We start from the raw sequence: 21834 nt of genomic DNA, 5'->3' as shown, positions 1-21834 counted from the left end.
GAAAGATTCAGCCAAATACCGAACCTAATCTGAATCCTAATTTGCATATGCAAATTAGGGGCGGGAGGGAAATTGTGTGACTTTTTGTCACAAAACAAGGAAGGGACAGGGAAAACATTTTTAACTTCCTTGTTTTGTGACAAAAAGTCACGCAATTTCCCTCCGGCCTCTAATTTGCATATGCAAATTAGGATTCAGATTCTGTTTGGTATTTGGCCGAATCCGAATCCTGCTAAAAAACACTGAATTCTGGCTTAATCCCGAACCGAATCCTGGATTCGCTGCATCCCTAATTTTATATACTGAACTTATTGAACCAGTTTAAAGGTTTTGCATCCATCCAGGGCTTCAAAGTTGTCACAGGAGTTTCCCATCTTGGATTCTGTTAGGAGTGTTTTGTCCATGTTATGACCCGGGACCCAAGGTCCGATTTTGGCCACACCCCCTTCCCCAGCAGGGTATAAAATCTACCTTGTGCACTGTTGAAGTTGCGCAGTTATTGAAGATCATCTTCTGTTCCAGTCCTGCCTTCAGTGTTCCAGACTGTCTTCCTGCGGTTCCTCCCTCTGCCTTGCTTTCACCTTCTCACTGCTGGCTCTCATTGCCTGTTTCCTTGGATTACAGTTCTGTATATCTGGCTCTTGTTAAACCCTTGAGTACTGGCTGGATCTTCTTGCCTGTTCCACTGGATTATAAATCTGCAGCTCCAATTCCTGTTAACCCCAGTTCCCTACTGTGAATAACTATACCTAGCTGCCCTATAATCCCTTTCTAGTACTTACCCTGGAGTGGCGCTTTGATGCGGGTCTCCGTCACCTGTTACCTGCAAGAAAGATTCCATTTTTATTCCTTGTCTCCATCAAGACCAAAAGGAACTGTGAGACTCACTGCTAGTATGTGGAAGCTCACCATCCTCTTTATGTAGTTGTTGTGTTCTTCTCCGTGACCTGTAAATAAAAGAACTGTTATTCACTCTACACTGGCAAACGGGGTCCTCTGTAAACCTTCTCCAGCATTACAGAATAACTGCGCGCCTACACCCCCTCCAAGATGGATGCCGCCAGTGTAGAGGCTGCTGCTGCCGCCCAGATAGCAATAATGTCACCGATAATTCAGAATCAGGCCCATGTAATTCATACCTTGCAAGGTCGTGCAAGACCAAGTTATTACCCTGCAGAACCAATTGCTTTCCTCTCAAGGGCAACCACTAGATCCAGTTCATTGGCCTGCATGATATCCCCTTCCAGAAAGATTTTTGGGGGACAGGCGCAAATATCGGCGGTTTCTAAACCAATGGCACATGCACTTTCAGTTCCAGTCTCGATATTTCCCAGAGGATAAGAGCTAGGTTGGCTTTATCGTGTCTCTTCTGGGAAAGGAGGCTTTGGCATGGGCCTCTCCTTATTTAGAACGTCAAGATTCCATTCTAGCAAATCTGACTGATTTTCTGCAGGCCATGAGGCTAGCATTTGATGATCCCAATAGGAGTGCTACTGCAGAGGCAGCCCTCCTGCATCTGCGTCAGAGCAAGAAATCTATAGCAGAATACGCAGCAGAATTTCGCAGACTCATTACAGTTACTAACTGGAATGAGTCAGCACAAAGATTTAATTTCCGGAGAGGCCTTAATGAAAATATTAAGGATGAATTGGCCTGTGTGGTATTCCCAGATTCCCTGGCAGATTTGATATTGTTGTTCATACAGATAGACAAACTGCAGGAGATGCGAGCTGAGAGGCAGAATCTAACCAGGGGTGGGGACCTATGGCTCCAGTTCATAGAGCCCCACCTCCAAAAGAGACTCCGTCACTGCCCATGCAAGTGGATGTCATACAAGGTCCCTTTTCCTATGAAGAGAAGTCACGCCGAAGGCGGGAAGGGTGCGCATGTGTCTTCACACAAGGGAACTCGGAATTCCCCATGTAGTTCACTCTGCATCGGGGCACCATGCCGCCCCTAAAATTTTGCCGCCTTAGGCCCGGCCCTTTGTGGCCTTGCCATAAAGCTGGGCCTGGGGCTATGCGGCATTTTGCTGTTGATTGTCCTCTTAAAGGAAAACAATACCCCCAAAATGAACACTTAAGCAACAGATAGTTCATATCATATTAAGTGGCATATTAAAGAATCTTACCAAACTGGAATATATATTTAAGTAAATATTGCCCTTTTACATGTCTTGCCTTGAGCCACCATTTCGTGATGGTCTCTGTGCAGCCTCAGAGATCACGTGACCAGAAATACTTCAACTCTAACTGTAAAAGGAAGAAGTGTGGAAGCAAAAGACACAACTCTGTCTGTTAATTGGCTCATGTGACCTAACATGTATGGTTTGTTGGTATGTTTGTGAGTACAGTGAATCCTACGATCCCAGGGGGCGGCCCTTATTTTTTAAAATGGCAATTTTCTATTTATGATTACCCAATGGCACATACTACTAGAAAAGTATATTATTATGAAAATGGTTTATTTACATGAAGCAGAATTTTACATATGAACTGTTTTATGCAATATCTTTTTATAGAGATCTACATTGTTTGGGGGGTATAGTTTTCCTTTAAAGAGAAAAAGAATGCCATTAAGCCTCAACAACCATATTCAGTTTTGCAATCTTTTTCTGTATTGGATGCTCAAATTCATGGGCATTTCATGTGTAACATTATTATTATTAGTACTACTAAAAGGATCCAGGTGGGGCAATGATTGACTCTGGTGCAGGGCCATGGTATTCCAACTAGCTCCCTGTCAGCCCCCCTTCCAATGAAAAACAGTTGATGTCTCATTACTGAATACAGGGCCCATTACAAGGGAAAGAGAGCCCTTAACCCTTGTTTTCCAGGGTGGATATCGCTGCTTAGAAAAGTTTTTTCTTATGTCTTCCACACTGTCTGCTCTATGCTCCCTGTGTGTGCCATACTCTGTCCGCTCTATGCTCCCTGGTGTGCCATACTCTGCCTGCTCTATGCTCACTATGTGTGCCATACTCTGCTCATCCTGTACTCCCTGGATATTCCATATTATGAATGTCCTATTTTCCTTGGGTTTGCCATACTCTGCCAGTGTGTGTCATACTTTGTCTTCCCTATGCTCCCTGTATGTGCCCTGCTCTGCCTGTCGAACATAAGCCTGGTATTTGTTCTGGGTGTTTGTTTAAGGTGTTTAATCATGTTCTGGGGGTACTGTGCTATTCACAGGGGAGTAGGTATATGGATTTAAGGGTATATCTTAATATGACAACTTTTTTCACATATGAGTGATATCTCTGCAGTGAGCACCAACTATTTGTTTTTTTTGGTGTGTTATTAATGTGGACATGATCTTGTGGTAACATGGGTTTGTTTTTAAGTGGGTGTGATCTAAAAACAGGGAATGGCTAACACTGGCTTCCATTATCGGCCCTCCACCATGCAGACCAGAAAAAAATTCCAGCCTTCTGTACCACAGAAGTTGGAAAGCAGTGTCCTGAACATGGATAAGGGATTTATCCATCCCACCATCTCCCCTGCAGGAGCACCTATTTTCTATGTGGCAAAAAAAGATGGGTCACTCTGACCTTGCATCGATTATCGAGATTTGAACAAAGTGACGGTCAAGAATCGCTATCCATTGCCTTTAATTCCAGAACTACCGTATATACTTGAGTATAAGCCGACCCGAGTATAAGCCGAGGTACCTAATTTTACCTACGGAAACTGGGAAAACTTATTGACTCGAGTATAAGCCTAGACACAACTACAGCCCTGTCTCCCAGCAGCGCACATTCTGCCAAAGTGACCCCCCCAGCGATCAACCGGACTTCTTTGCAAAGTTGACGGTGACAGAGAATTGCCAAATGGATTACTGTGTGCATTGTCCCACTACCATGTGCAGAGGGTGCTGTGTGATATTGCCATCACTGTTAATCTTTCGTATAACCAACAGAGGGCGCTGTGTGATATTGCCATCACTGTTAATCCTTCATATAACCAACAGAGGGCGCTGTGTGATATTGCAGTCACTGTTATTCTTTCATATAACCAACAGAGGGCGCTGTGTGATATTGCAGTTACTGTTAATCTTTCATATAACCAACAGAGGACGAAGTGTTATTCTTTCATATAACCAACAGATGGTGATGTGTGATATTGCAGTCACTGTTATTCTTTCATATACCCAACAGATGGAACTGTGTGATATTGCAGTCACTGTTATTCTTTCATCTAACCAACAGAGGGCGCAATGTTATTCTTTCATATAACCAACAGAGGGCGCTGTGTGATATTGCAGTCTCTCCCAAAGCGAACTGTTGGTATAGGAATGATTAAAAGTGACTGCAATCTCAGCTACTGCCCACTGACTCGAGTATAAGCCGAGGTAGACTTTTTCAGCACATTTTGGATGCTGAAAAACTCGGCTTAAACTCGAGTATAACTCGAGTATATACGGTAAGTAAAGACACTATGTGAAAGTTCTAGAGGTCTGATTTTTAAAACAGTTAGAATTGTTTGTATAATGTAAACCATCAGCTCGCTATACCTTCTGCCAAATTTCCCCTATCTCCACTGCAGTTCTAGCTGAGACAGGCACCTTGGATTCACTGTCTACACCTACCTATATCTTCACAGTTCTGAAATCTTGTACATGCTCAGTTGAAATTCCTTGTTTGCTTAGCAACCCTTCTAAGCTATTTTCAAATCAGCCAAACTTCTGTGTTAGCTGCTTTTCAGTAGTGCTGCCACCTGTCTGGAAGTTAGTGTGTGCCTTTCATTTGCATAATAACATCACCAGCAGGGGACAAGATAGAGAAATCTCGGGATACTTCTAGTGGAGGAGTTTACTAAAACCTGGCATTCTGGGTAGAATACTCAGGGCAGTGCTACAATATGAGCATGCTCCTGAACTTTGCATGTTATAGTCACTGTTGTAGTCACTATATAGACTCCCTTTTTGACAAAGTAAGGTTTTTTTTTTTAAAAACCCTGCAGTTTTTTTCAAAAAACTATATATGTAGTTTGATTAAACATGTTTGGGTTGTACTGGTCAGATTGTTAATACAGTATGTGTTTGATTTTGGCTGTGATAGGTGCCCTTTAAGCAATGCCCCAGTCACCTTTCAACATTTTATTAATGATGTTTTTTCGAGATCTTTTAGATCGTTATGTTGTTGCCTGGACGACATACTTATATTTTCCAATAACCTCTCAGAACATAGGATCCACGTGAGACAAGTTCTTGAAAGGCTTAGGTGCCACAGACTTTACATAAAACCCGAGAAATGCGAATTTAAATGCAAAAGAATACAGTTCTTGGGATTCTTTATTTCAGCTGCTGGTTTGGAAATGGATTCATCAAAGATTAAGGTAGTCCTTGAATGGCCTACCCCTAAAAATCTGAAGGATTCTTGGATTTGCTAACTTTTATAGGTGTTCTATTAAAGGATTCTCCTGGGTTGTTACTCCCATTAAACAACTGACTCGGAAAGGAAAATTTACAAAGTGGACCCATTCGGCAGAGGATGCATTCCAAGAACTCAAGAGAAGGTTCACATCTGCTCCCATACTCATCCACCCAAATCCTGATCAGCCCTTCTCTGTAGAAGTGGACAGATCAGTTATTGCGGGAGTTCTATCACAAAGTTCAGGTCCCAAAGCGCTCATGCACCCTTGTCCCTATTTCTCGCGACGTATGACTCCAGCTAAATGTAATTATGATATTGGAAATAAAGGACTGTTGGCTGTGAAGGAAGCATTTCAGGAATGGCGCCATTATCTAAAAGGTGCACATCACCCGGTCACTGTCCTCACGGACCATAAGAATTCGGAATTCATTAAAACGACTAAGAGGCTTTCCGCCCATCAAGTGAGATGGTCCCTATTCTTTACTCGGTTCAAGTTTCACATTACGTGCCTTACAAAGGATTTCCCCAGTAGACAGAGAAGAGGAAGGACAGGATTTTCCAAAAAATAACCCTCATTACATTGTGAGAAGTATCACAATGGTGGACTTTGTTACTAGACTCCAGGATGCCTATCCTTCTGATTTAGAATTAACCAATCGTGACATCCTTTCCATGTTACAACTTGACCATGTATTCTGGAAATACCAAAAACGCTACTACATACCCTCCTCTCTCTGCTTCCAAGCTCTCCAGCTAGTACATGATTCTCCACCAGCTGGACATTCTGGGTGTTATCAGACTAATGCTTGTTATCTTGCTACTTCTGGTGGCCAACCTGTGTCAAAGATGTGAGGAACTACATACTAACATGTGATGTTTGTGCCAGGTCATAAATATTCACAAGTTAAACCTACTGGCTTACTATAGCCCCTACCAACCCATCATTCATGGCATTCATTGTCCATGGATTTTATTGTAGAGCTTCCACCTTCACAGCAAAGGAGCAGCATTTTGGTATTTGTGGATCGTTATACTAAAATGGCACATTTCGTTGCACTGCCCAAGCTTCTGACTGCTGAGAAAACTGCAGAGATCTTTTTACGAGAAAGTTTCCGTCTCCATGGCCTCCCCAAGGAAGTGGTATTAGATCAAAACATTCTGCCAATTTCTTTGGTATCACTACATCCCTATCCAATGCACCCCCAAACCAATGGTCAAACAGAAAGGGTCAATCAGGAACTGGAACAATACAATTTTTTCCTGAATCATGTTCAAATCAATTGGGTTGATTTACTACCATTGGCTGAATTTGCTTAAAATAATGCTCATCACACCTCCATTAAACAAAGCCCCACTTTTTGCCAATTACAGCCTACACCCTGCCTTCTTCCCACAGTCTGACCACCTATACCTGCCATAGAAGACCGCATTCGGAACATTCAAGAGAATCATCAGATATTGCTTCATATCTTGGAAGAAGCAAAGGCTACCCAGAAGCGTTTTGCAGATCGTGCTTGTGGTGCATCACCTAGGTGTGCGGTAGGACACAAGGTTTGGCTATCAACAAGACATTTGAACCTCCGTGTGCCCTCCCCAAAGTTTGATCTGAAATTTCTTGGCCCCTATGGGATCAAACCGGTGACTTTCCGCTTACGGCTACCTCGGCAGATGAAGATACATCCGGTTTTCCATTCATCTTTGCTAAAGCCATTTAGGGATTACCCATTTGTTGGGAGGACACCTTCCCCACCGAAGCTGATTCTGGTGGATAGAGAGGAGGAGTATGTTGTGAAACACATTCTTGATTCCTGTATCTCCCATGGAAAGTTGCAGTATCACATCGAGTGGCTGGTTTACGGCCCTGAGGAAAACACGTGGGAACCCGCTACTCATGTTCATGCTGATAGACTGGTACAGGACTTTCACAGGCAGAATCCTAATAATCCTAAATGATGCCAGGAGGCATCTCTGTTGAAGGGAGGGGGGTACTGTAATGACCCGGAACCTGATTTTGGCCATGTCTCCTTCCCCAGCAGGGTATAAATTTACCTTGCGCACAGTTATTGAAGATCCTCTTCTGTTCTGGTCCTGCCTTCTGTGCTCCAGACTGTCTTCCTGCAGTTCCTCCCTCTTCTGCCTTGGTTTCTTCTTCTTACTGCTGACTTGGTTCCCCTCCAGGCCCCTCCCCTCTGCTCTCACTGACAGCCTGCTCCTGCTTCTCTAGCTCCTGTTAACTCCTCGATCTCCTTGCCTGTTCCCTTGGATTACAGTTCTGCATATCTGGCTCCTGTTAACCCCTTGAGTACTTGCTGGATCTTCTTGCCTGTTCCACTGGATTATAAATCTGCAGCTCCACTTCCTGTTAACCCAGTGACTTCTGGTTTAGAACCTAATATATGTAAATCTCAATAACCTTATCTTCCCTACTACTAATAACTATACCTGGCTGCCCTGTAGTCCCTTTCTAGTACTTACCCTGGATTGGCACTTCGATGCGGGTCTCCATCACCTGTTACCTGCAAGAAAGATTCCATTACTATTCCTTGTCTCCATCAAGACCAAAAGGAACTGTGAGACTCACCACTGCTATGTGGAAGGTCGCCGTCCTCTTTATGTTGTTGTTTGTGTTCTTCTCCGTAACCTGTAAATAAAAGAACTGTTATGCACTCTACACTGGCCAACGGGGTCCTCTGTTAACCTTCTCCAGCATTACAGTTTGTTACATGCACATGCTCAGTGGGCTCTAAGCAGCTGTTGAGAAGCTACACTTAAGGGGTTGTCAAGCAGAAAATGAGGTTTGCCTGTCATATAAGCTGATTCTACAGGACTGATTATTATAATCTAATGCTAATTGTGCTGGTTTCTGAGCTATGTACCAATAATCTGAATTATTTACTAAACAGCATTATATTATGACAGTTTTATTATATATATTTAGTTTAGTGTGCATCGGTCTCTAAGTTTAATAACTGACAGCAGCAAAGAACATGTGCAATCAATCAGCAGAAAAGAAGATGGGGAGCTACAGGGACATCTTAGGAGGCACATATCTTCACTTCTAAAGGGTTGTGGTTGCCTTGGGCTTGTACAGAAGTCCATAACATAATGTACAGCATTTCTGCCATACTTCTTTAGTCAAGCTTTATTCTCCTTTAATGGTTACGAGTAACTTGGAATGAATTGTCTGTGTAAAAATCATACTGAGCAAATGCAAAGAATTGTGATAACCTTGCCCTTTAAAGGGGTTGTTCACTTGAGTTAACTTTTAGTATGATCTAGACTAGAGAGTGATATTTTGAGACAATTTGAAGCTGGTTTTCTATTTTTATTATTTGTAGTCTTTGAGTTAAAGAAATAGTTCACTGTAAAAATAAAAACTGGTTAAATAGATTGGCTGTGCAAAATAAAAAATGTTAATAATATAGGTCGTTAGCGTAAATGTAATCTATAAAGGCTGGAGTGACTGGAACATAATAGCAAGAACCCAACTTCCTGCTTTTCAGCTCTCTAACTCTGAGTTAGTCAGTGACTTGAAGGGGGGTCCACATGGGGCATAACTGTTCAGTGAGATTGCAATTGATCAATAGCATGCTGCTCAGACTCAAAAGCAAACAGTTATGACCCATGTGGCCTCCCCTCAAGTCACTGATTGGTTACTGCCTCGTTACCAATCAGTGGAAACCAAGGGGCAAATTTACTGAAAGGCGAAGTGACTGGGTACAGGCGTAACTTCGCTAGTGAAAGAGACTGACGCTGGCGCTCATTCGCACTCAATTGCCAGGCGAAGTTGCACTCTGGCGAAGGGACGTAACTGCGCAAATTCACTAACATACGGATTTCAATGAACGTTACCTCTCGCGCCAGACTTGCCTTTGCCACCTCAGACCAGGCAAAGTGCAATAGAGTAGATAGGACTTCCTCAAAATTTAGTTGAAAATTTTTCTAAGTGCCAAAAAACGCTGGTGTCTTTTCCTTTTTTCAGGGTGATAGGCTGCAAAAGAGCGTAATTTTTTTTGGGGTAACCGGCTTTCCCCCCTACATTTCCTATCATATGGCACATTTTCTTTTATTAAGCTTCCCTGGGCTTGTGTAATGTAATGTATTTGCTGCAACATATACGCCCATTCAACTTTAACTTCCCGCTGTATGCAAATTAGCCAAGATATTGCAACTTCGCTCTGCCTGCCGAATTAACGCTGGCAACTTCGCCAGCGTTCGTCGACCTGGACGCAACTTTGCATGTTAGTGAATTAGCGTTGTCTCAGCGAATTTTCGCCTGGCTAAGTGTTGCGCTGCCTGTGAAGCTGTCGCTGCCGAATTTTCGCCGCTTGGTAAATTTGCCCCCAAGAGAGCTGAAAAGCAGGAAGTAGTGTCCTGGCTATTATGTTAGACATCCAGTCAATCCAGCCTTTATACATTACATTTTTGGCTAACTACTTATATTGGAAACATTTTTTATTTTGCACAGCCTATCTATTTACCCAGTTTTTATTTTTATACTGAACAATTCCTTTAACAGTCTATTATTTTATTCAGCAGCTCTCCAGTTTGCAATTTCAGCAATCTGTCTGGTAGGATCCAAAGTACTTTAGCAACCATACATTCATTTGAATAAGGAGCTGGGATATAAATAGGAGAGGGCCTGTATAGAAATGTGAGTAATAGAAAGTAACAATAACAATACATTTGTAGCTTTACAGAGCATTGGTTTTTAGATGATTTAGATGGTTTTTATTTGAAAGCTGGAAAGAATCAGAACAAAAAGGCAAATAATTAAAAAACTATAAAAATTAAATAATGAAGACCAATTGAAAATGTGTGTAGAATTGGCCATTCTATAATAAACTAAAAGTAAAATTACTTTTAGTAATTTACTGCTCTGATTTTTCAGACCTGGAAACCTCAAGTTACCAAATCACAACAGTCTTGGGGTGCTTGGCTATATGAGAACTGGGGGTAGCGCCCTTGTGACTAAAATGTGGGTTGCTCTGGGAAAACATAGAAAGATATTGCATGGTATCTTTTTTTTATAGAGGTTAATGTGTATTGTTCACAATCTTGGCAAAGGTTTATTAAATTTAGAACAATGATTTGGAACAAAATCTCTGTCTGAAGAACCGCACAGTTTACTTTATACATGTGGAAATAAATATTTTCTTTTGGTCCATCACAAATGAACTATAGTGTACTTTACATTAGTTATTGTATTGCACTACTGCCAGCATAAACAACTTATAGTGACTCTCACGCACTGACATTTGAGGTGAAAACATTTTTTTTGTAGGTGAAAATTTTAAGTCCCTGTGACATCATGGGACCTTACACCTTACCACTCATCATTTCCACTAGCATTACCTCTTAGAAAAAAAAACAGTCTAAGTATAAGAAAAGAGGAAGCCATTCTATGTAGATAGTTTTACTGAACTGCCCATGATGATGTTGCTTCCTGTCTCTGTGACTCGAGTGAATTTCCACCTGCCCCTACACAAAAGAGTAAAGCGTGTAGGCAGCCAAGTTTAGTCAGCCAGTTCTGCACTGCGAGCTTTCACAGAATGTAATGTGGTCTCCTTTCTCCTCTGTACAGCTCCCTTGAAGTGAAGGAGCTCTGGCTTGATACTCTAGTTTGGTAAGTCAAATTCAAATGTATTTTATTACACTTAACTATAAATATGTGTATAACTATCTGTCTGTCTATCCACTAATCTATCATATATCTATATACATCATATTATCTATGTATGTAAACGACTAAATGAAACAGAAAAGACTCCGATGATTTTAAAGCAGCTCTTAAAAAAAAAAAAAACTATAACTGTTGGATGTTTATATTCAATTTATGTATTGAATGTATGCATTGTTCTTTGGTATTAGGTAGTTTTCCTTATATATATATATATATATATATATATATATATATATATATATATATATATATATATATATATATATATATATATATATATATATATATATACACATATATACACGTGGGGAACCTGGTTTTCACTGCAGTCATGCAAAAAAAAAAAAAAAAACCTTTAACATTCTGATCCTGTACGATCATAAATAGATAAATTATTGAATGCAGCTTGATGAAGTCACTGATTTTTATACTTTATCCTCACAAAGCACATTATATTTTATTATATTATGGGAGGGATTAATTCATTCAATGCACAGATCATAATCCTTACTGCATATTCCTTATGTTTCTGGATACCTACAGTTCTTCTCCTAAAGCTTTGTCCTTGTAAACGTAATAGTATAAAGAATATTGTAATCTGTGAAAAGATACTATAATAGTGTCTGCTGTGTTTACAGGCAGATTAGAGAAGTTGGAGGAACTGAAAGCATTACTGTCCCCTATACAAGACTACTCATGAAGGTGCTCACAGGCTGCAATGCTGTAAGTAGTTCTTCCAATGATATTCTTTTGGCAGTAGAAAGTTTTTAGTACAGCAGTTTGAGCTTCTAATTCACTGTCCCTTTTCTAACACTTGCAGTCTAAAGCAATCAATACCAGCAACATGGAAGGCCTGATTGATTGCCCAACAGAGGTGAGTTGTTTTACTATAGGCCTTTAATAATGAATCACATATGTAAGAGATATTTCTTTTTAATATGACAGTTAAATAGCCAATTTGATCAATTCTTGTTTATATCAACGATACAGGTAAATCCAGCTGCTATATAATGCTAACTCTCAGTGGGGCTTATATACAGTATTTTAATATGTGTATAATTGCACCAGTGCATTTAACTGCAGTAACCAGTTAACAATTAACATTTTGCAGTCTACTGCAGGATAAATTGAAAACAAAGGTCTGATTGGCTCCTATGTGTTCATTGATGCATTTCAGCAAATATGTTAGAAAATGAGGCTATCTTTCACCAACTTAGTGGTCGTACTTGGTGGTAGGAAATATAGCAGATGATAATGTATGGCAACTAGACATCTGGACAGTACTATTGTATCTTTTATAACAGAGATATGTTCTATATTATTATTAATGTTTTATTTTTATTTATTCATGAGTGATTATTTCTAGTAAAATATTTTTGATCCTAGACTTTTACAAGGTCTAGTTAATGACACAAGTTATTCTTGAGCATAATACAAACAGAGACTTGTAAATGCAGAACTTGTCATTGTAAGGTTGCAGTGTAAATTGTCACTTGTTGAATTTTCCTCTGGTTGTACAATGTTAAAGAATACGTTTGCCATTTCATAAACATAAATAGAGTTAATGTAGAACTACAACTTTTGAGCACCTTGCCACATAGCTGTATGAAAAATTGCGCACTTTAAATTCAGGATTTACTGTTTTCTTTAGGATTTTTACATCATTGAAAACTTTTCTAATTTCATAATTTCATTTGCAGGCAGATGCCAAGAAATACCAGTTATTGGCAGCAATGATAAATGAAGATGGCATGTGCCATTTGATTGGTAAGATCCAACTCCCATTTGAATCAGGAAGATGCTGGGATTTGTAGTTTAATCTGGTAATTTAACCTGGTTTGTAATGTGTAGTTTGTGGCAGTTAAATATTTTGGTATTAAAACCAGTCTTATATTGCTACTGTAGACATCTAACATCTAGCATGAATCTAATTAGGACAGACTTGGCACTGTTACTATGGTTTCCTGCTGCTTCTGAAACGGCACAGTCCTGATTTTGCTGATTTCGGACATTTATTTACATAATAATTCATAAATTAATCAAAGGCTATAGTTCTTGGACATGAATATCTTAATATTGCAAAGTTAGGTATTTACATATACTGTAAGGCTATATTAAAAGACATGACATTTAAATTGATCCAAAACACCCACATTATGGCATACACAGTGGTTTTTCTTTCTCATGTGTTTTAGAGTTAGAGATAAAGAGTTAGACAAAAAAAATTAGATTGTAAAGCTCTTTTCATCCAATATGTATATGTATATATATTATATGTACAGTGTAGTGAGTTAGTTGGGCTGATTGGTTAATGAATATTTATCATTATCTTTTTCTTATTCATTAGAAAACAACAAAAAGAGAAAAGCTGTCATATCTTGGCCATTTACATTTAGAAGAAGCTCAACACTATCAGAAACATCAGTTTCACCTGAGCTAAAAGCAACTTTGTTTGACCAACCACTTTCTATTGTCTGTGAAGAGGATGCCCTTCCCAAACCAATACTTGTAAGTATCATGCAGGTAGAATGCTAGGAGTCATAGGTTTTGCGCTCATTATAGCATGAAGATAGAAGCAAATGTATGAGGTCCTCATTTTAGGAGGCTTCTGATGTCAATATACATAACTGTGATACATTAGGCATCAATATAATGTTTTAGTGTTTTCTCCTTCCCTCACAGGAAATCCTTACTATTCTGTGCCAGCAGGGCCCATCTACTGAAGGTATTTTCCGTAAAGCTGCCAATGAGAAAACACGCAAAGAGCTCAAGGAAGATCTCAACAGTGGAAAGACTTTGGATTTAAAAAGCAAACCAGTGCATTTACTGGCTGTGGTCCTCAAGGTAAATTTTGTATTGCTAGGGATATTTAAAATGCTTTTCAAAAGGATCCTCCAACCAAAACTATTATGCATAGTTAAAACAATTGAATTTTCACTTTCCACTATATATTATATATTTTCAGTTTTTTAGGTTTTTATTCAGTGGTTAATGATTAAATCTGTTGAAAATACTTCACAAAGAACTGACTCCTGTTACATTGTTTTAACAAAACAAAAAGGGCTGAAAAAACACTACTTTCAATGGCAACTACAGTTACAAGAACTTTAAAATAATTGAAAATATTTAACTGAATATTGAAAAGTTGCTTTAAACTACATTTTATTTCATTTTTGCAAAGTGCCTAGCTATGTAATGTAACATAGATGGTTTATTATGTGCTTAGATACCTTAGATGTATGTTTAATGGTGACATTTTATTGGAGATTTTAAAAAATTTGTTTTTTGTTTTCAGGATTTTCTAAGAGGTATTCCAAACCAGCTTCTGTCATCTGAACTGTACCATGAATGGATGGCAGCTTTAGAGAAGCCAACTTTGGAGAAAAGGACTGAAAATATGAAATGGTAAACAAACTGACTGTTCTGTATTAAGATTAATATATATATTTATAAAGTAACATAGTATCGTATGAAACAGGAGTACTTGTGAAGTGAGTCGAAGTGAATTTTCAAATTAAAAAACTTCGAATTTTGAAGTAATTTTTGGGTACTTCGAAAATCGAATAGGCCAAAATTCGATTTGAATAGAAAAAACGTAAAAACTTAAACCTGCCGAATTGCTGTTTAGCCTATGGGGGACCTCCTGTAACCTATCTGAGTGTTTGGCTAAGTTTTGAGAAGTCGAAGGTTTTTTGTAAAATCGTACGATCATGCAATTAAATTGTACGATTTTAAAAACCTTCGACTTCGAATATCGTACTACACCTATTCGATGGTCGAATTTCGATGTTTTTTCACTTCAAAATTTGACCCCAACTGTGCTCTTTCTCAAGGATATATATGCCTTTTTATACGAAGTACTGTATTATTGTAAAAATGAAGGTATTCCATTAGTGATTTGGTTTCTTCTGTTAAACACCCTAATGTTTAAATAGACAATGTAAAGCAAGAGATGGTTATTTCTGAAAGGGTATTTTTTAGATAATTTTTAAACTTTGTTCCTCTTTCTTTAAGACAGTTTCTGTTTCTGTGCATTAGGGAGTTTTGAAAACAGTTTGACATTTTACATTTGTTTTGGTTTCTTTTAGTGTTGCAGATAAACTTCCCAGACCTAACTGGATTTTATTACAACATTTAATCTGCGTCCTCCATCACATCAGCAAAGCCTCAACTGTAAACAAGATGGATTCAAACAATCTAGCTGTCTGCATTGGCCCAAATATGCTCCAACCTCGACATGACAAGATTCTTTCTCTAGAAGCTCAGAAGCAAGCAAATGACAGGGTAATTTTTTTATTATTTACTTTATTTTATTTTTTATCATTACAAAATTGTTGCATTATTTAATTAGCTGAGCTTTAAAAAAGAAGAAATACTATTTTGGTACTCTATTAGTACTCTGCTAAATAGGTAATCTTATACAATATAAATAATATGGAATGCAAGAATAATGTTTAAATATGAATACTTCATTTATGTATAGACAGTATAATATAAAGAATAATTGCAAAAATCAATAATTTCAGCCTAATCTACTAACACTTGCCAAAATTGCCTCAGTCCAGCAACACAGAGCAACCAATCAGTTTTGCTTTTTTTAATATTCACTAGTCTGATCAAAGCTAATAACTGATTGGTTTCTGTATTTTACCACAGGGCTGCTCATGTGTCCACTGTTAATACATGATCCCCAGTTATAGAAAGTAAATATAAAGACAGCTGCATGTTTTCCCAAATGCCTTTACTAAGTTATATTATTATCTCTACAGGTTATCACACTAGTTGAGTTCTTTATAGACAACTGCTTTGATCTGTTTGATGAAAATATATCACAATTGATAAGTACCACAGAGAAGGATTCACTGGAGGACACTGATGTTTCAGGTATAAGAATACATTTCTAAGAGAATTTGTTTGCCCTTTTTCTGTCTTCTAAAAACCAATAGCTGAAGACTGGCACAAAATGATACAGTTGTATCAAAAGAGTAACATTGGCAGAACTATAAATCTGAAGGACTGCAGGAGATAAAGGAACAAGGAGAATTGTTGTTTCATTATTTAAACAGAAGCAAAATAAGAACTTTGTCTAAAAGGAGGAGCTGGGGTAGTTTTGTTAAAAGGTCCTAAAAGGTGTCACATTTTATCACATAAAAAATGGCTTTGGCAGCTTTAGGCAAGTTTTGGCCATGCAAAATTGCAAATGACCCTTGATGCACGCAAGGGGGGGGGGGTCGAAAAAAAAAATGTCACCCCTGCTTTTTACCTTGCTTTGTTACACAATTTACTGGTGCAAATTTGTTGCACTGCAGCAGGCCATAGCATCCAATCAACAACAAGCATCAATCTCTCCCAAAAGTGAATATCCAATTATTAAGTTACTGCACTAGAGAAATCTTGTACCTGCACAATGTTTTAGTCTTTGAGTACATCAAACTAGATAAGTAATACCAGATTTTTTTGTCTTGTAGAAATTACTTTCCAACAAAATGACTCGGCGTATGACAGCACAGATCCTGAACATGAGGGACATGCTAGTACCTTAACCAGCTATCAAGAAGATTTGGGGATGATCAACAGTGGGAGCGAGGCACTAAAGAGCTCAATGGATCATGATATAAATCTGTCTGAATCTTCTATAAGCCTGTTCAAAGTCAGCAGTATGGGAAGGAGGAAGTCAGAACCACACATAGTTCTCTCAAGGGATACCAAGGTGGTGGAAGGCAGAAAGTTGAACAGAAGCCATGATGATGTCACTGTTTGTAAAAGTGGAGCACCTTCAACTAAGGAGAAGCTAACTAAGCAAGTGTTAGATATAGCCTTTTATAAGAATAAGATGCCAAGAGGTTTGACAGTTAATACTAGTTATTCAGTAGATGTGTTAGATGATGTACTGCAGAACGCTCTTTCCAGTTGTTCTCTAGAGAGCTCCTTTTCAGACTGTTCTGTGTTTACCAGCTCACCACTTGCTTCCCCCATCAGTCCTAAGAACAGCTGTTTGATAAGGCACCAATCATGTTCTTTGAAGAGCGGAATTAGAACTGACTTAAAATCATCAAGCAGAGAAATAAAAAAACATTCAAAGTCATTTTCCTATGTAAACAACAAGAAAATGTTGGCTAAGACACAGAGTTGGGGGCCAGAAGGACAAAATCCAAGGTTACAGAGGAACGTGTTCAACAGCAGCCTCAGAAATAGAAATCAATATGAAAATGAGAGTCCACAGGCTAAAAGTTTTCAGCAGCCAGCTGTAGTTAGGCTAAGAAGGCCACAATCTGCCCGCAAAATGTCAGTTGATGAAGTGTTCAGAATGGTAGACCAAAGAAACCCTGGCAAACCGCCATCGTATGAGGAAGCCATTCATAAAAATGTCCCACCCTTCAAAGGTATGACAGTCCAAACCATGAGAGCTACAGTTTCAAATAATGAATTTTCATCTTCCAGTGATATCCCCATGGACAGTACATACAGAGAACGTAGAACTCATGACTACACCATACAGACAACAATAAATGAAGGGTCAATGGAAAGAAACTGTTCTCTGCAAATGCAACAGCTCTGTCAGTATGGAAAAACTAAAAGTGTTCTTATACGATCTATGTCTGAGTCTGTTAAGAAACACAAGCATGAAACTTTAAATCGGAGATGCAGCCAGCCTTTTGAGCTTTATGATCAGATTCAATATGCCAAGGAATCCTATGTTTAGTCAAGTTAGCAGCTAACAGAATGGCTCATTTTGTAAAATATGGATGGATAATAGAATTCCATTTTGTACATATCTACCAAAGCTGAAGTGTAAAATACATTTTGTAAAAAAAAAAAACTGTATTAAATATACATGAACTCATATTAAATTAACTTGTCAGTAAAATTGATGCAAATCCATTATTGTCCAATTAAAGGAAAACTATACCCCCCAAACAATGTAGGTCTCTATAAAAAGATATTGCATAAAACAGCTTTTATTTAAAATCCTGCTTCATGTAAATAAACCATTTTCATAATAATATACTTTTCTAGTAGTATGTGCCATTGGGTAAACATAAATAGAAAATTGCCATTTTAAAAAATAAGGGCCGCCCCCTGGGATCGTAGGATTCACTGTACTCACAAACTTACCAACAAACCATACATGTTAGGTCACATGAGCCAATTAACAGACTGAGTTGTGTCTTTTGCTTCCACACTTCTTCCTGTTACAGTTAGAGTTGAAGTATTTCTGGTCAGGTGATCTCTGAGGCAGCACACAGACCATCACGAAATGGTGGCTCAAGGCAAGAGATGTAAAAGGGCAATATTTACTTAAATATATATTCCAGTTTGGTAAGATTCTTTAATATGCCACTTAATATGATATGAACTATCTGTTGCTTAAGTGTTCATTTTGGGGGTATAGTTTTCCTTTAAGTAAAGGCAACAGCTATCCCCCCCCCACACACTTCTTTTTTTTTTTTTTTTTTTTTTTTTTAAAATCTTTATTTTTTGTCAGGCAAAAAAGAAACATTACAGCAATTGCACATAGCCATAAAAGACATAGCCAAAAAGGCAACATTTCAAAAACACATTACTTCCGTTGCTACTACCCCCACACACTTCTTATCCACTTGGTCTCTACCACACCAGCTTTAAAAGTGGGCAACATAAACCATTCCCAAAGTAACATTAATTGTAATGAATGTTCAGTGTGTTTTAGTTAACTTGCTATGTTTACCACCTACCAATGTAAATATCTATATGTTGAACAATAATGTTCAGTGCATGAACAATGTATTACTATACTGTATTTTCACATACTAATCAACAATTTTATTTTGCTCAATATAATGTGAAAAAAAACAATTCTACTGATTTTTCACTACAATAAAGCACTTTCATATGGTTAGAAAACAGCATGCTTGGTTTGTATTTTTGGATGCATTGGGCAATATGCATGTTTGTTTTGGCACTTAAATACAACTAAAATGTTAAAATAAAAAAGGCAAATGCCACTTATTTTACACCATAATAAGTGTACCCTAAAGACTGTTTGTTTTGGCACTTAAATACAACTAAAATGTTAAAATAAAAAAGGCAAATGCCACTTATTTTACACCATAATAAGGGGCAGATGTATTAAGGGTCGAATATCGAGGGTTAATTATGTATTAAGGGTCGAATATCGAGGGTTAATTAACCCTCGATATTCGACTGGCCAATTAAAATCCTTCGACTTCAAATATCGAAGTCGAAGGATTTTGCGCAATTCATTCGATTGAACAATTCGAAGGATTTTAATCCATCGATCGAAGGATTATCCTTCAATCAGAAAAAACTTGGAAAGCCTATGGGGACCTTTCCCATATGCTAACATGGACTTCGGTAGCTTTTAGGTGGCGCACTAGGGGGTCGAAGTTTTTTCTTAAAGAGACAGTACTTCGACTATGGAATGGTCGAATAGTCGAACGATTTTTAGTTTGAATCGTTCGATTCGAAGTCGTAGTCGAAGGTCGAAGTAGCCCATTCGATGGTTTGAAGTTGCCAAAAAACAAGTTTTTTTTCCTCTCCTTCACTCGAATTTAGTGAATTGGCCCCGTTACGTGTACCCTAAAGACACATTTGCCATAATGCCTTTTTGTTTCTTTGTAGCCTGGTAACCTTACTTATCTCTTTTGCATTGTGGTTCTTTTGGTTCATTGCCAGGAAACACAAGTCTAATGCTTGTATCTTTGCTAAAATTATCAGGAAATGTTTCTTAGGACTATGGGTGCATTTCTATGAATTGAAGATGCATTTTCAACACTTGCACTAGACACTTATGAGTATGAAATGTGAATAACAAACATAGGCACTCATTTTTATTGTTATTTTGTAACACTTATCTTTCTGTCCAGATCCTTTTATTTTCTTTCAACCCACTGCCTCGGTGAATAGATGGAACTAAAAACCAGGCCAGACTGAATTCAAAACTGGACAGCTCTAGAATAAAAATTTTTAAAAGGGATACTGTCATGGGAAAACATGTTTTTTTCAAAACGCATCATTTTATAGTGCTGCTCCAGCAGAATGCTGCACTGAAATCCATTTTTCAAAACAGCAAACATGTTTTTTTATATCCAATTTTAAAATCTGACATGGGGCTAGACATATTGTCAGTTTCCCAGCTGCCCTCAGTCATGTGACTTGTGCTCTGATAAACTCTAGTCACTCTAGAGTGACTTATCAATGTACAGTATATATATATTACAAAGCATCCCATATGTAATATACTGTTGCATATAGAAAATATTTTCGTCAAAAATTCAAAAAGACATGTATTCCAAAATAATACACTGTCATTTTAAGGACATTTTAAAAGGAAATCTAAAGGAAGTTTGGCAAGTAATCCACAGTAACCCATCCAATGCCTATTTTCAAACATGTGAACAGTAGATGCTATCTCAGAATATACAGAAACCGACATGCCTAACTGTCAGTTTCACAAGATTCTTTTGATAGGTCACCTTAGGAAATAAAGTATCTCTTAGCTTTCTTTCAAAACCAATAGATTCACTTTAAGATTTATGAGTACTTTGCAGTGCTACAAACTATACAAATGCTGTGATATTATTCCAGCTTATAAAACAGAACGTTCTGGCTACAGAAAACAGGAAACCCACAGTGATGGCAAAATGTGATGGCTTTCTCTTTTGCAGAACTAGATGTTTATGTAAAAAAAAACCACAAACCAGAAAATAGTATTGTTTTGCAAAACTTGGAAGCTTATCTATAAAGCTCCAACATAGTCCTAAGCACTGTACGATAAGTGGGTTTATACATTGCATATACAAATTTACATACAAAAGCGACCAATAACCAATGCAAGAAGTAAAAAGGCCTTGACTGAACAAGTTTTCAGTTTATCCTGCATTGTGCCTAATTAACATCATAAAGACATCATCGTTTTCAACCTTTTTGTCTAAGTGATACCTGCCTAAAACCCATCCTGAAGACATCTCTAATTTATATACAAAACAAGAAATCTCTTGCACTCCTGCCCAAAAAGTCACAGATGGTATGCATTACTATCCCAAATTAGAATCAACAGGAAAGTTTGTAGGGCCAAAAGTATTCCTGACACAGAAGGCTAGAAAAAAGTGCAATCACCCCATCAATTAATGCAGTTTGTTAGAGGGACAAAAACAACTTTTACTTCTGTCCTGAAAAAAAAATGCTTAAGAACTCATACCCTGGGTCTAATAAACATATCAGTGGGTTAGTGGTGACTGATACTCTGTGGCAGATATCTGTATCTAGGGGTGTGGCCTGATGCGAATGGAGTAGGGTGCAGAACTGCAGAGCTCCGGGTACTGTAGTTATCCTGAAACAGTCCTGAATACCTCTCTCCACAGCTCCCTTGGGTCTCCCGCTAACACTCCAAGGGGCAAATTCACTAAGCGCCGAAGCGCCGAACGCTAGCGTTAATTCGCTAGCGTTTGGCATTTTCATTACTGCGCAAATTCACTAACAAACGCTGGCGTAGTTTCGCTAGTGTTACTTCGCACCCTTACGCCAGGCGAATTTTCGCTAGCGACGTAACTATGCAAATTCACTAACTTGCGCAGTGTACTGAACGCTACCTTTTATGCTAGACTTCCTTCGCCACCTCAGACCTGGCGAAGCGCAATAGAGTAGATAGGGATTGTTTCAAAAAAAGTCAAATTTTTTTCTAAGTCCCAAAAAACGCTGGCGTGTTTTCTACATGATGGGTGATAGGCTGAAAAAGATCGAAAATTTTTTTGGGGCTCCCCTCCTTCCCCCCTAC

The 21834-nt window shown here is 38.4% G+C and overlaps 1 protein-coding gene across 2 annotated transcripts in view; it reads left to right on the top strand.

Moving 5' to 3' along the window:
• tagap.L (T cell activation RhoGTPase activating protein L homeolog) overlaps positions 1-18023 on the top strand; it is a 131775-nt gene extending 113752 nt beyond the window's left edge. The window contains exons 5-14 of one of the 2 annotated variants that reach the window (XM_041562843.1): positions 10959-11000; positions 11696-11780; positions 11878-11931; positions 12758-12824; positions 13405-13565; positions 13767-13901; positions 14353-14462; positions 15146-15341; positions 15827-15941; positions 16526-18023. In XM_041562843.1, the coding sequence (XP_041418777.1) occupies positions 10959-11000; positions 11696-11780; positions 11878-11931; positions 12758-12824; positions 13405-13565; positions 13767-13901; positions 14353-14462; positions 15146-15341; positions 15827-15941; positions 16526-17760 (2200 nt within the window). In that variant the 3' untranslated portion in view covers positions 17761-18023. Of the gene's footprint in view, positions 1-10958; positions 11001-11695; positions 11781-11877; positions 11932-12757; positions 12825-13404; positions 13566-13739; positions 13902-14352; positions 14463-15145; positions 15342-15826; positions 15942-16525 lie in introns of both variants that reach the window. The other variant, XM_018263230.2, reaches the window with a different exon arrangement.
• Positions 18024-21834: the final 3811 nt, after the last annotated feature.

Source organism: Xenopus laevis, chromosome 5L (assembly GCF_017654675.1).
Source record: "Xenopus laevis strain J_2021 chromosome 5L, Xenopus_laevis_v10.1, whole genome shotgun sequence".
Taxonomy (NCBI): domain Eukaryota; kingdom Metazoa; phylum Chordata; class Amphibia; order Anura; family Pipidae; genus Xenopus; species Xenopus laevis.
This window is presented reverse-complemented; position numbering and strand designations above follow the sequence as displayed.